A 16,075-nucleotide genomic window follows, 5' to 3' on the forward strand; every position below is an offset into this window, starting at 1 on the left:
TTTCAAAGGAAGCTGATAATCCAGACAATTATGTATAAACTTCTGATGTTTTTTAAGGTTAGCATCCAAGTAAAAAGTTTTTAATCACTGTTCAGACCACAGAAGCATCTCTGAAGGTCAACTTTGGCCCACAGATCACTAGCGTGCAATCACCATTAAACAGACAATGGTGTGTTTATGTTCTGGAAACATACAACAGTGAAAGTGAATTAGTACATTTTACATACAGACACAGAGAGTTCCCAAGGGCAGACTGGTAAGGGGATAAAGCCGGGCACTGAAGAATGACACTATTTAGATATTGTTTTCTTTTCTACTTCTTTTTTTTAAAAAAAAAAATTTTCATGAACCATACATGAGCCTTAATATACATTGTTTCAAAGCTCCATGGTAATGCTATTTATATGCACAAATATAAAGTTTAAAACAAAAATATAAAATATAAAATTTGGTTTCCTCCGAAATCACCCCTTGGAAAAGTTAGAGTCATTTTGGATTGCTCTGAAGTTTCAAAGTATTGGAAACTCCCTCACTGACTCTTCTGAACCACAAGCCGTGTTTCAGGAAGACTCGCCCCACTGCGATTCTAAACCTGGCTGCACCTCACAGGGCGTTTGAAAGGGTCGAAAATGTAGGCTATGTTTTTTTTTTTTTAAGTATGTTGGCTTCATTTTCAAATAATATGCTGAATATGTTTAACTTTCAGACTTCAACTTGAGCTCATTGTTTTACATTGAAATGAATGTCACCATTTCGGGTGACATTTCAATGTAAAGCAATGAGCTTAAGTGTTCAACTGAAATACATTATCTTCCTATGTTTCTCCACTTTTCAGGCTCTCTGAAGAATTACCTGGGAGCTCTTAAATCTCTGGATGCCCAGGTGCCAACCCCAGATTGATCATGTCAAAATCACGTGCGTGGGAACTGGGCATCCAGAGGTTTAGGCCTGCAGGGCGCGGGCAGTGTTGAAACCACCTCAGTTGATGCCAACTCTGGATACTTCTAAGCATCATCTGATGGGATGGCTAAAAAAAGAGGCAAAGAAATTTAACACAGCTTTAGAAATAACTGGCATTCTTTGAAGTCTGACCACACAACTGCAATCTTGAATATCACTGTAAACACGGCGTTTACAGATGACTTTAAAAAGCAAGGCAGGACCATTCTCCACTTTTCCCCTGTGCCTACAGCAGTTCTGAGTACATAGGAGGCACTCGATATTTGCACAATCAATGAATAATTAAGCAAAAAAGGTAATGCAATATGAAAAGACAGCTGACAGAAAGTGAGAAAATATTTGTAAATAATATATCTGCTAAGGGTCTAACACCCAAAATATATAAAAGAACTCCTACGACTCAACAACAATAAAAAACAAACAACCTGATTCGAAAATTGGCAAAGGACTTGAATAGATATTTCTCCAAAGAAGAGATACAAATGGCTGATAAACACATGAAACAATGCTCAACACCATTAGTCATTAGAAAATGCATATCAAAACCACAGTGTGATACCATTCACAACCATGAGGATGGCTACTATTTAAAACACAGGAAACAAGTGATGGTGAGGACGTGGAGAAATTGGAACCCTTATGCATTGCTGGTGGGAATGTAAAATACTGCAGTTGCTGTGAAAAAGAGTTTAGCAGTTCCTCAGAAAGTTAAAGAATTACCATATGATCCAGTAATTCTAGTTCTAGGTATATAGCCCAAAGAACTGAAACCAGAGACTCAAACAGATACTCGTGCACCAGTGTTCATAGCAGCATTATTCACAGTAGCCAAAAGGCAGAAACAACCCAAATGTTGGTTGATAGGTGAATGGATAAATAGAATGCAGTATATACACACAATGTATTCACTCTTAAAAAGGAATGAAATTCTGACATATATGCCAGGCATGGTGGCTCATGCCTGCAATCCTAGCACCTTGGGAGGCCAAGGTGGGCAGATTTCCTGGGCTCAGGAGTTGGAGTACCAGCATGGGCAACATGGTGAAACCCTGTCTCTACTAAAATACAAAAAAAAAAAAAAAAAAAAATAGCCAGGCATGGTGGTGTGTACCTGTAATCCCAGCTACTCAGGAGGCTGAGGCACAAGAATAGCTTGAACCCGGGAGGCGGAGATTGTAGTCAGCTGAGATGGCGACACTGCACTCCAGCCTGGGCGACAGAGACTCTGTCTCCAAAATCTCATATAATGAGAATCCTAGAACAGGAAATTCAGAGACAGAAAGTACAATAGAAGTATACTATTCGACAGAAAGTAGAATAGAAGAGACAGAAAGTAGAATAGAAGATATGTCGGGCTGGGAGGAAAGGCAGGTGGGGAATTATTGTTTAATGGGCACAAAGCTTTTGTTTAGAATCATGAAAAGTTTCTGGAAATAGATAACGGCATGGTTATACAACATTGTGAATGTTTTTACTGCCACTGAATTGTACAATTAAAATGGTTAAAATAGTATATTTTATGTTATATATTATTTTACCACAATTTTTTAAAAAGGCATATGAAGGTCATTTGGCAAAAATGAGTCAAAGATAGTGTTGTGTAACAAAGAATTTGCATTCTGGGCGGGTGCAGTGGCTCACGCATGTAATCCCAACACTTTGGGAGGCCAAGGTGGGCAGATCACTTGAGTTCAGGAGTTTGAAGCCAGCCTGACCAACATGGTGAAACCCTGTCTCTACTAAAAATACAAAAAAAGGATAAGCTGGGGGTGGTGGCAGGCACCTGTAATCCCAGTTACTTGGGAGGCTGAGGCAGCAGAATCACTTGAACCCGGGAGGTGGAGGTTGCAGTGAGCTGAGATGGAGCCACTGCACTCCAGCCTGGGTGACAGAGTGATACTCAAAACACAAAAGAATTTGAATTCCAAGGTTTCAGTTACCCATGGTCAACCATGGTCCAAAAATATTAAATGAAAAATTCCGGACATAAGCAGTCATAAGTTTTAAATTACATGCTGTTCTGAGTAGTGTGTTGAAATCTTGTGCCATCCTGCTCTGTCCTGCCTGGCAAAAAACACAGGATAAAAATATAGCAGTGGGCTGGGTGCAGTGGCTCACTCCTGTAATCCCAGCACTTGGGGAGGCCGAGACGGGCAGATCACCTGAGGTCAGGAGTTCGAGACCAGCCTGGCCAACATGGTGAAACCCCATCTCTAACAAAAATACAAAAATACAAAAATTAGCCAAGCATGGTGGTGGGCGCCTGTAGTCCCAGCTACTCAGGAGGCTGGGGCAGGAGAATCGCTTGAACCCAGGAGGCAGAGGTTGCAGTGAGCGGAGATTGCACCACTGCACTCCAGGCTGGACAACAGAGCAAGCAAGACTCTGTCTCAAAAACAAACAAAAAAAAATATAGCAGTGATTGGATCATGGATCAAATCAGTTTACATTTGTATATCCCTTAGAGCAGTGTAGAGGACACACTAAACCTTACCCAAGAGTTATCTATTGCTGTGATATATTGTTAGCACAAAGCAAAGTGCCAGCAACCACGTGTTGAGTATGCATTTGTGGAAAAAAAGAAAAATAAGAATATAGTCACATTCACTTGCACTTGTGTGAAGGAACTCTAGAAGGATCCATTTGAAACTAATAAAACTAATCAATTATGAGCAGTGGGAATTGGAGGAAGGGGGTGTGACAAGAAAAGGAAGGAGACTTACCACTGTTATTACTTAATTTTTTTCCAGCCTTGCTGAGGTATAATTGACAAAGGAAAATTCTTATTTAAGTTGTACAACATGATGTTTTGATACACAAATATGGTGTGAAATGATTGCTGCAATCAAGCTAATTAGCATATCCATCACCTTACATAGGTGCACACTCACACATGCATGCATGGTGAGAACACTTAAGATCCACTCTCTTAGCAAATTTCAAGTATACAATACATTGTATACTTGTATATTAAGTCTCCAGAACTTTTTCATTTTATAACTCAAAGTTTATACCCTCAACCAACACACCCCCATTTCCCCACCTCCTGAGCCCTGGTAACCACTGTTCTACTGTTCCTCTGAATTCAACTTTTTTAGCTCCCACATATAAATGACATAATGCAGTATTTGATTTTCTGTGTCTGGCTTATTTCACTTACAATATTGTCTTCCAAGTTCATCTATATTGTTACAAATGGCAGGATTTCTCCCTTTTTATGGCTGAATAACATTCTTTTGTGGATTTACATACGCAGCAGTCCTGTCTTATCCAGTTTCACTTTCCAAGGTTTCCATCACCCATGGTCAACCATGGTCCAAGAATATTAAATGAAAAACTCCAGACATAAACAATCCCTAAGTTTGAAATCGCACACCATTCTGAGTAGCATGATGAACTCTTGTGCCATCCTGCTCCATCTTGCCTGGGACGTGAATCATCCCTCTGTCTGGTGTATCCACACTGTAGACCACACCTGCCCATTAGTCACTTAGGAGCCACTGTCTCAGTTATCACGTCAACTGTCATGGTATGGTAGTACTTGTGTTCAAGTAACCCTTATTTTGTTTTTATTACAGTATATTGTTATCATTGGTTTCATTTTATTATGTTGTTAATCTCTTACTGTGCCTCATTTATAAATTAAACTTTATCAGGCCAGGCATGGTGGCTCACGCCTGTAATCCCAGCACTTTGGAAGGCCGACGTGGGCGGATCACCTGAGGTGGGGAGTTCGAGGCCAGTATGACCAACACAGAGAAACCCTGTCTCTACTAAAAATACAAAATTAGCCGGGTGTGGTGGCGCATGCCTGTAATCCCAGCTACTCAGGAGGCTGAGGCAGGAGAATCGCTTGAACCTGGGAGGCGGAGGTTGTGGTGAGCCAAGATTGCACCATTGCATTCCAGCCTGGGAGACAAGAGCGAAACTCTGCCTCAAAAAAAAAAAAAAAAAAAAAAAAAAATTAAACTCTGTCATAGTTATGTATGTATAAGATAAAACAATATATACAGGGTTCAGTACCACCCGTGGTTCCTGGCATCCACTGGGGGTCTTGGAACATATCCCCTGAGGTTAAGAGGGGGCCGTTGTACCACTATCTCTGTATCTGTTCATGCACTGATGGACACTTAGTTTGTTTCCATGTCTCAGCTGTTGTGAATAACGCTGCAGTGAAGTGGAGGTGCAGATATCTCTTCAAGACAGTGATTTCATTTCCTTTGAATATATACCTAGAAGAGGGATTGCTGGATCATGTGGTAGCTCTATTTTTGATTTTTTAGGAACCTCCGTACTGTTCTCCATGATGGCTATACCAATTTAAATTCCCACCAACAGTGCGAAAGAGTTCTCTTTTCTCCACATCCTTGCCAATATTTGTCATCTTTTGACATTTCTAACGGGTGTGTGGTGATATCTCCTTGTGGTTTTGATTTGCATTTCCCCAATGAGTAGTGATGTTGAACACCTTTTCATACCTGCTGCCATTTGTACGTCTTCTTTGGGAAAAATGCCTATTCTGGTCCTTTGTCCATTTTGCAGTCAGGTTATTTGGATTTTTGTGTTTTTTGAGGCAGAGTCTCGCTCTGTCGCCAGGCTGGAGTGCAGTGGCGTGATCTCGGCTCACTGCGACTTCCACCTCCCGGGTTCAAGCAATTCTCCTGCCTCAGCCTCCCGAGTAGCTGGGACTACAGGCGCACACCACCACGCCCAGCTAATTTTTGTATTTTTTAGTAGAGACATGGTCTCACCATATTGGCCAGGATGGTCTCGATCTCTTGACCTCATGATCTGCCCACCTCGGCCTCCCAAAGTGTTGGGATTACAGGTGTGAGCCACCACTCCCAGCTGTTATTTGGAATTTTTGGTATTGAGTTGTATGAGTTCCTTATCTATTTTGGATGTTAACCCCATATCGGGTATGTGGTTTGTAATCTACTTTATATTTTTAATGTTTAAACCACGTGAAATAATTTTGAAAATAAAATAATAGAAAATCTGGCAAACCCCCCAAAAATAATTTCCAGTGAAACATCATATACTGTAGAGATTCAAGGAATTCAGTGCATATGGGAGTGAGGAAGAGAAGATTCTGGAAAACCGAGCTTGGTGGCTCAACCTGGGGCCCTGCAGATGAGCAAAGCTGTGTAGTTAAAGGGAGAGTCTGCATAAAGCCCCCTCCTGAAATGTGGTCGTGGGAAGAAAGCAAATGTTCGAAATGGTTACAGCAGATTTATACAATTCACTACAGACGTTCAACAAAACAGATAAGGAGAAATGCAACTATTTACTTCCATTCCTAATTATTTCAATATTTAGGTTGCCCCAAAAATCAAAAAAAGATAAAATTTTAAAAATCTTCCCACTGGGAAAACAGAGGCTTGCTGTCTACTTGGGATTCCAGTACGATTTGCTGTTTTGTTGTTTTTTTTCTTTTGAGACAAGGTCTTGCTCTGTCACTCAGGCTGGAGTGCAATGGCGTAGTGTGGCTCACTGCACCCTCAACCTCCTGGGCTCAAGTGATCCTCCCACCTCAGCTTCCTGAGTAGTTGAGACTACAGGTGTGAGCCACCACAACTGGCTAATTATTATTATTATATTTTGTAGAGACAAGGTCTGTCTATATTGCCCAGGCTGGCCTCAAACTCCTGAACGAAAGTGATTCTCCTGCCTTGGCCTCCCAAAGTGCTGGATTACAGGTGTGAGCCACTGTGCGCAGCCTCATGCTGTATTTTAATGTCTGCATAAAGGCCAAGTGTTGTTCTGGGCAACAGAGTAGCTGCAAGCCCCAGGGAGTTATGGAGCATTTGAAATGGGGCTGGCTCGAATGCAGCCATGTTTAATGTAGGGTAGGGGAGACACTGGATTCCAGAGTCAGCATGAGAAACAAAATGTAAAATATCTTATCAATAATTTTAACATTGGTTACATGCTAAAATGCTAATAATATTTTAGATGTATTGGCTTAAATAAAATGTATTATTAAAATCGATTTCACTTCTATTTTTCTTTTTTAGTGTGTCTAATAGAAAATTTTAAATTACAAATGTGATTCCCATTATTTGTCTATGTACAGCACTGTTCTAGAAGGATAACACCAAACTGATAGCAATAGTTACCTGGGGATAGATTTAGAGGGAATGTGGTCAAAAGAGAATTTTCCTTTTTGAAATATTTGATTTTTTTAAACAAAAGTCAGAGGAGCCCAGTTAAGAGGCCCAGTGCTGTAGCAGAGTGCCTGACCTTGAACAAGTCACCTCACATCTCAGCATCTCAGTTTTCTTGCCTGTAAATTGGGATAATAAAAGTACCCACCACAGAGGGTTATATACAGATCGAATGCGTTATTAACATCTAAAGCACAGAGATGACTGACACAGACCTAATAAACGCTATATTATTAAATAACAAATCTTACTGAATGTTAGCAAATTATTAGCCCAAGGAGAACATGTTCATGAATTGCTTCTTTAATTAAGAAACAATAATAACTTGTGAAATACAGAGCACAAAGTTTGAAGACAGAGAGCATTGAAATCCCAGCTCTTCCCTTTCTAACAAGATGACCTTGGCCAAGTCACTTTGCATCTCTGAGCCTCAGTTTCCCCCATGTGTAAAATGAGGGCCATCTAGCTCATAGGATGGTCAGGAGGATTCAGAAAGATCACACACAGAACACACTTGGTATCGGTAGAAGTTTGTAAAATGCTACTTGCTACATTCTCTCCATTATTACGAGGTATTTCTTATTGGTGTGATAACTGGATGCCATGAATGAGGGCTGCCAGGCCCACGGTGATTGGCAGCCCACCAATTTAAACCAGATTGGTGTATCTGGTTTAAATCCCAGAGTCCCCATGCTATGTAGCCTCAGCTGAGCCCCTTCCCATCTCTGGACCTCAGTCTCCTCATCCAAAAAATGAGGACCCAGACTTGAGTACTTCTTAAGTTTTTTCTGGGAAAGCCCTCTAGGCCCTCTAGATTTGGGGGCATAGTACAGAGAGGCCCCCAGAAGACACATGTCTTTAAAGTCTTGTGTTTTACCTTTGAAATGCATCAGAGTTTTGCATCAGACTCTGTGATTCTTTGATATAAGAATGCCTTTTTCCCCAAAACAATGTTCAAATAAACAGCCCCCCAAAACAATCCAGTAAAATAAATGTTCCAGACAGAAGCACTATGCTTAGCTAGGGGGTCTGTTTAACTGTCCCCTGCCCCCAACTCCCTACTGTATGAGAAACACCAGACTCAATGGCCTAAGGGTTCTCAAAGGATTAACTTTCTTTTAAAATATATTTATACTTTAAAAAGTGAAGGAAGAATAATGTATGCATACAGAAAAAAAGGAGAAAAATATAGAATCTAAGAGTTCAAATCCACATCTTGTAAAAAATGATTTTCTCTCCACCCCTTCTCGGCCTTCCCAAAGGCAAAAATCCATACATACTCCCACATTTTAAAAAATGGCCAGGTGTGGTGGCTCACACCTGTAATCCTAGCACTTTGGGAGGCTGAAGCAGGCAGATCACTTGAGGTCAGGAGTTCAAGACCAGCCTGGCCAATGTGATGAAACCCCAGCTCTACTAAAAAAGTACAAACACATTATCCAGGTGTGGTGGTACGTGCCTGTAATCCCAGCTACTCGGGGGGCTGAGGCAGGAGAATTGCTTGAACCTGGGAGGCAGAGATCGTGCCACTGCACTCCAACCTGGGCAACAGAGCAAGACTCTGTCTCAAAAACAAAAACATACATATATATGTGTATATATATATATGTGTATATATATGTATATATGTATGTATGTATATATGTATATATGTATGTATGTATATATATGTATATATGTATGTATGTATATATAGTGACACAGTATACCCTCTGCCTGCAGCTTGCTCTTTTTTGTAACAGTAGATTTCATTCACTACCAGTATGTCCCACTCTGTTTTAGATGCATAGATGGTCTTTAGATGAATGCATAATTTATTTAATCAGCCCTTACTGATGGACTTTAAATTGTTTCTAGCATTTGCAATTATAAGCAATGTGACAATGAATATGTTTGTGTATCTGTAGACATGTGCAAGCATTTATGTAGGATAAATTCCTAGAAGTGGAAGTACAGGATCAAAGGAATGTGCATTTTATTTTATGTTTCAGCAGGTTCTGCCAAAAGAGGCTGCAATGCTTCAAGCACCCCACAGCAAGGTTCGGGGGCTGCTTTGCCCACATGCCTCTGGTCCCAGTTAAGATGAGAAATCGCCGTCCCACATTGCCACCTGCTGCTCATATTGAGAAATGCATCCTTCCTATAGCCAGCCCAGGGCTGCTCCCAGAGTGATAGGGGGAGTTCCTCTGCGTCTAATCAGACTCCTCTGGAGCATCTGTGTGGAGGAAATGGTAATGGAGAAACCCAATTTTTCCTGGGGAAGCAATCAGTGCTAGGATGTGGCAGGTGCTTTATGCACAGGATTTTTGCAGACAGACAGACCAAGTTTCCACCTACCAGCTGCATGTCTATGACAAGTGATCTCACCTCTCTGAGCCTCAGTTTCCTTATCTGCAACATGGGTATGTGAATAACAACCTTCCAGCATGGATGGCAAGATTTGATAAGCTCAAATGAGTTCCTCTAAAATGATAATAAAGGACACAAACAGCCGGCTCATAAACAGGAAATGCAAATGGCTACTGAAACACAAAAAAATACAAAAATTAACCAGGCTCAGTGGCACGTGCCTGTAGTCCCAGCTACTTGGGAGGCTGAGTTGGGAGTATCGCTTGAGCCTGGGAGGTCAAGATTGCAGTGAGCCGAGGTCTCGCTACTGCACTCCAGTCTGGGTGACAGAGCAAGACTCTGTTTCAAAACAACAAAAAAACCACACACACCCAGAGATGTTTCATCACAGTAGTCAGTGATATGCCACATAGAGCCAGATGTCCTTTTTTCCATCAGATTGGCAATTATTTAAAGGCTGATAACTGCATGTTGGCAAGGTTGTGGTAACATGCAAATTAAAACAATAAGTTACCCACCTCTGCCCATCAGATTAGCAAACAAATGGAAAGATTGATGGCATCTGGTGGAGCAGATTTCTTCCCTTTAGGTAGGCGGATGAATTGCTCTGTGGTTTTGGAAATGATGTGGCAGAAGCAGATACAAATTTTAATGTATAGGGCCTTTGACCTGGCAAAACCACTTCTAAGAAGTGGGCAGAGAGAAATGAAATAACCAGATGGTAGAACAGATACAAGTACAATGAAATGGTATAAAAGCAAAAAGAAAGAAAGATAGAACATTGACATCTATCAGAGGGAAATGGCTAACTACTGAAACAGCCATGTGAGGGCTAAAAAAATGTATTGGTTTTTTGTTTTTGTTTTTGTTTTGAGACGGAGTCTTGCTCTGTCACCCAGGCTGGAGTGCAGTGGTGTGATCTTGGCTCACTGTAACCTCTGTCTCACCAGGCTCAAGTGATCCTCCCACCTCAGCCTCCCAAGTAGGTGGGATTACAGGCGCTTGCCACCATGAACGGCTAATTTTTTGTATTTTTGGTAGAGATGGGGTTTCGCCATGTTGGCCAGGCCGGTCGCAAACTCCTGACCTCAAGTGATCTACCTGTCTCAGCCTCCCAAAGTGCTAAGATTACAGGCATGAGCCACCATCCTCGGCCAGATGTCTTGTATTTTTAATGTTAATTTCATATCCTTCTACTTTGCTGGATTCATTTATTGCTGGAGTTTGTTTTATTATTGATTTTCTGGGGTTCTCCAGGTACAATATCAGATAATCTGCAAATAGGAATAGTTTTACTTCTTTACCCATTCTGATGTCTGTAATTGGTTTCTCTTGTTTAATTGCATCAGCTAATATCTCTAAAAGATGTTTATATCAACAGAGAAGAATGTACAGCTATATTGTTAGGTTAAAAACAGGTTGTAAATAACAGATACAATTTTTCTTTGTAAACACAGAGACACTGTAGATGTGCATATTTGTCTCTAGTTGTGAGAACATACAAAATACCATGAAGGGATAATACCACCATGCTAACATTGGCTTCACAGGATGCTGGGCTTGGAAGAAGGGGTATTATATTTTATACAACCTGTAACTCTGAATTGTTAACCACAAGATTATGATTCTCTCATAATGTAAACAAAATCAATAATGCATTAAAGTTTGGCTTTTTAAAAATATATAAGCAAAAGGAAATGGGTGATGAAGTGTTTGAGCACTGACTATGACAATGCTTAACCTCGTATCTGGCACATAGTAAGTGCTCAGCAAACAGTGCTTTTTCTTTTTTTCTTTTCTTTCTTTCTTCTTTTTTTTTTTTTTTTTTTTTGAGACGGAGTCTCGCTCTGTCGCCCAGGCTGGAGTGCAGTGGCACAATCTCGGCTCAGTGCAACCTCCACCCGCAGGGTTCTAGCAATTCTCCTATCTCAGCTTCCCGGGTAGCTGAGATTACAGGCGCCCACCACCACGCCCAGCTAATTTTTTTGTATTTTTAGTAGAGACAGGGTTCCGCCATGTTGTTCAGGCTGGTCTTGAACTCCTCACCTTAGGTGATCCACCCGTCACGGCCTCCCAAAGTGCTGGGATTACAGGCATGAGCCTCCGCGCCCGGCCACAGTGCTTTTTCTTGTTAGCTCAGCCAATTCTAACAGCTGCCCTCTAGGAAGATCCTGCTGTTCCCCCCATTTTACAGATGAGATCGCTGAGGCACAGAGAAAACACACAGATGCTGGGAGGGGGAGCTGGTAAAGCTCTTCAAGCCGTCAGAGCCCAGACTCTGTCTTAGCCACTCCCCTCCACGGTCCCTCCAGAGAAAGGAACTGGGGCAAGTAGAAGTAACTTGGCTCCGAGTCACCAGCAAGGAAGCAGCAGCGCAGGAATTCAAATCCAGGCCTCTGCTGCAAGTCTCTGAGCCCAGCACACACAGCACTTCCCAACCTTCTAAGGACACTTGTCAGACATGCAGTTTTCCAAGCTCTCCCCTGGAGACCTGGATTCCTATGGACCTGGATGGGGCTGAGGGACCTACGTTATGAAGAAGGGCCTGAGAGGATTCTGCTCATCAGGGAAATTGGGGGCACATGGCCCAGAGAATGGCGCCGCCCAGTGGTTCCTACGGCCCCTGCACACGGAATCAGCCAGGACACTCAACCAACACTGAGTACGCTCTGCAGCCACAAAAACAGATGAGGTAGATTTTTACAAATCGTTGTGGAAATACTGTAGACAGGGAGTTGAGTGAAAGCTGTAAGCGGTACAACAATTCTTCTAGTGTGATATATCTAAGTTATAAAAGTACAGGCCAGGCAGGGCGTGGTGGCTCATGCCCGTAATCCCAACACTTTGGGAGGCCGAGGCAGGCAGATCTCCTGAGGTCAGGAGTTTAAGACCAGCCTGGCCAACATGGCGAAACACCGTCTCTACTAAAAATACAAAAAATAACCAGGCCTGGTGGTGCGTGCCTGTAATCCCAGCTACTCAGGAGGCTGAGGCAGGAGAATTGCTTGACCCCGGGAAGCAGAGGTTGCAGCGAGCCGAGATTGTGCCGCTGCATTCCAGCCTGGGCAACAGGGCAAGACTCTGTCTCAAAAAAACAAAAACAAAAACAAAACAAAAAACAGGCCAACAGCTAAGAGAAATGCACGTGTGCACTGAAAGACATGTACAAGAATGTTCACAACAACCTCTTCCTAACAGCTCCAAATGGGGGACTACTCAAATGTCTATCAACCAGGAATGGATAAACAAATTGTGGTATATTTCTTTAATGAAATACTATACAGCAATAAAAAGAACAAGCTGTTGGCCAGGCACAGTGGCTCACGTCTGTAATCCCAACACTTTGGGAGACCAACGTGGGAGGATTGCTTGAGCCCAGGAGTTGGAGACCAGTCTGGGAAACATAGTGAAACCTCATCTCTACAAAAAAATTTAAAAATTAGCCAAGCCTAGTGGCACATGCCTGTAGTCCCAGCTACTCAAGAAGCTGAGGGGGAAGGATCACTTGATCCCAGGAGATTGAGGCTGCAGTGAGCCAAGATTGCACCACTGCACTCCAGCCTGGGTGACAGAGTGAGACCCTGGTTCAGAAAAAAAAAAAAAAAAAAAAAAAAAAAAGGCATGCTGGCTCACTCCCATAATCTCAGCACTTTGGGAGGCCAAGGCAGGAGGATCGCTTGAGCCCAGGAGTTCAAGACCAGTATAGGTAACACAGCAAGACTCCATCTCAAAAAAATTGTTTTTAAGACAAAAAACAAAAAATAAATAAAAACTGGACTATTGATCCATACAACAACCTGGATGAATCTCCCAACATCAAATTGAATGAAAGAAGCCAGGCATAAAAGGGCACATACTGTGTGATTCCATTTCTAGGAAGTTGAAGAATAGGCAAAACTAATTGGAGGTAAAAGAAACCAGTACAGTGGCTACCTCGGGGGGTGAATACTGGCTGGGAAAGAGCACAAAATGTTTAAATCTACTTCTCAGTGCATTTATTTATTTATTTATTTATTTATTTATTTATTTATTTGAGACAGAGTCTGGCTCTGTCACTCAGGCTGGAGTGCAGTGGCGTGATCACAGCTCACTGCAACCTCCAACTCCCAGGTTCAAGCTATTCTGCCTCAGCTTCCCAAGTAGCCAGGAATGCAGGCACCCACCACCATGCCTGGCTAATTTTTGTATTTTTAGTAGAGGTGGGGTTTCACCATGTTGACCAAGCTGATCTCGAACTCCTGACTTGAAGTGATCCGCCCACCTCAGCCTCCCAAAGTGCTGGGATTACAGGTGTGAGCCACTGCACCTGGCCTCTCAGTGCATTTAGATGTGTGTGCTTTCCTGTATATAAATTATACCTCAGTAAAAAACAAGAAGTTAAAAGCTTCAAAAATAAAAATAAAAATAAAAATAACACACATCTGTGTGTCTGTTTAGAGAAAGTGCTCCCAGGATGTACTCCAAGCTAGTGATGGTGGTTGCCTCTGTAGAGCGAAGTGGTGGGCTGAGGCTGGGGATAAAGTGGAGCGCTCTTTTATTCTTCCCTGTAAATTATTCTATATGGCTTGAATTTTTTATAATCAGCATGAACTACTTGTAAAAACTTTTAAAGCAACTCAAACCTTAAAACAAAAAAAGGAACACACACACACAGAGAGATTCTCCAGCCCCACTCTAAATGTGCTGAATCAGAATTTCCACCAGGAACCCAAGCTCTGGTCCAAGCCCTGGCTCCCCACCATTGCGCTCTTGCATACCCCCAGTGATGGGGATCTTAACTGCCTCCCTGGGCATTGGATGTCTTTCTGCCTGTGTTGCCTCTGGTCCTCTACCTTGAGTTGGGCTCCCCCTCTGGGTCTTTCCATCCTCCCCCCCACCCACTGGGGCCCCCATGGTGCTTACCCACTGACAGGGAGCCACGGGCCAGTTTGGGGAGCAGCCGGTCAAGCTGGCGAAAGGTGTGGAAGACGTCAGCTGAGTGGACACGGTCCTGGGCCTGGCTTTCATGGGTGCGTGGCAGCGCCTCAATTCCGTAAAGAGTCAGGTAGCCGGCTCTGGGGGCGGCAGACAGAGGGTCAGGGGTCCTCCTGGGACACTCGTGTGTGGCCACAGCTACTCACAAGAGCTTCATTCATACACCCAGTGAGCAACTACTAATCCTACTGTGCGCCAAAGACCATTCTGGGCACTGAACAGTCGGCAGTGAAAAAAACAAAAATCCCTGTCCTCAAGGAGCTGACCTCTCAGCACAGGGAGACAGACAACAGACGAGAGGATGAGTAAAATGAATAATGCGCCAGCTGGTGCCCCACGGCACTGTCAGACACAAAGCTGGGTAGCAGGATGGGAGGGTGGGGGCTGTGGTGTCAGGTGCCAGGTGAGGGAGGGACTGGTGTTAAGCTGACAGCTGAAGGCTGAGAAGGAGTCAGCCGTGGGCAGAGCAGAGGGAGGGGTAGGAAGCAGAGCAAGCACCAGGTGTGATGTCCTGGGGCAGGAGGGAGCCCGGTGCTGGGGAGCAGCAAGGAGGCTGATGAGGCTGCAGCAGAGAGCTCGAGGGGACGGTGCTGAGATGGGGGCACAGAGAAGGGGAGGAGATGCCTGCTCCCAGGGAGGGATTTAGGGAAGGCTTCCTAGAGAAGGGAGGGTCTGAGCTGAGATCTGCAGGATGATCGGGGGAAGCAGAAGAGGAACGTGTTCAGGCAACAGGCACAGCCTGTGCAAAGGCCCAGAGCTGAGAGTGCAACCGTGCCTGGTGGGAGAGGTGCCAGCTGTGGCTGGTGCAGGCACTGGAGCCGGGGTGTGAGGCAGAGGATGGGAGGGCCTGGGCTGTCAGGGCTGGCCACGCAAGGCAGGCATTTGCAGCAGTGAGAAGGTTGTGCTTGATCTGAGGGGCTCTGGGAGGCCCGAGAAGGAGGTCAGGGCCTCGTCAAGTGTGAAAAAGGGTAAGACATGGGAGCTAGCATGAGCTCTCATGTGCTCTCACTGAGGCACACTTACGCACACGCACACGCACACACACAGGACCACGCTCAGAGGACGCGCCTTCACCTCCAGCCCCCTTTAAATGCCCCAGGAGTCCGGCCCCAGCCCAGCGGGCTGACCTCAGTCCTGGGAGGGAAACTGCAGGCTTTCATTTTGTCATCTCTGCCTCAGCAGAGAGTCACAACAAAGAGACGCAACCAAAGCCCCGGGGCCTCACCCTCTCACCCTCCCCTTGAGCTCCTGGGTCCCTATGCAGACAAAGACCAGAGACCAGGATCTCTCAGGAGAGGGGTTTTCCCAGATGAAGAGAGAATGGAAGCAGGAATGAGGGTGGGTGGGGGCCGAGAGAGGCCTGCGTGGTCCCTGCTCTGTCCCTCACCTGCACAGTGGTGGCAGAAGTTGTAAAGGTGCAGCCCACACACTGGATTCAGTCCACAAATGTGTTTTATCAAGGGAGTTCCTAAAAACAAAGTAAACCTTCCTTCAAACATTTGGGGAAACTCACACAAAATCCGGATTTCCTGCTCATCTCATCTTGAAAAAGGAATCTGGCTGACCTGCGGTCCCACCTGGAAACCTAGCAGGAGCAGAGTTGCAGCCGCCCCTTTTAGACAGAC

The 16,075-nt window shown here is 43.9% G+C and overlaps 1 protein-coding gene across 2 annotated transcripts in view; it reads right to left on the minus strand.

Annotated features, from left to right (window-relative positions):
- PTGIS (prostaglandin I2 synthase) overlaps nt 1-16,075 on the minus strand; it is a 64,392-nt gene that overhangs the window by 21,399 nt on the left and 26,918 nt on the right. Inside the window, exons 5-6 of one of the 2 annotated variants that reach the window (XM_063802588.1) lie at nt 15,838-15,918; nt 14,379-14,530 (exon numbers count right to left, since the gene is read on the minus strand). In XM_063802588.1, coding sequence (XP_063658658.1) covers nt 14,379-14,530; nt 15,838-15,918 — 233 coding nt within the window. The remainder of the gene's footprint in view (nt 1-14,378; nt 14,531-15,837; nt 15,919-16,075) is intronic. The other variant, XM_016938118.4, reaches the window with a different exon arrangement.

This window comes from Pan troglodytes, chromosome 21 (assembly GCF_028858775.2).
Source record: "Pan troglodytes isolate AG18354 chromosome 21, NHGRI_mPanTro3-v2.0_pri, whole genome shotgun sequence".
NCBI lineage: Eukaryota > Metazoa > Chordata > Mammalia > Primates > Hominidae > Pan > Pan troglodytes.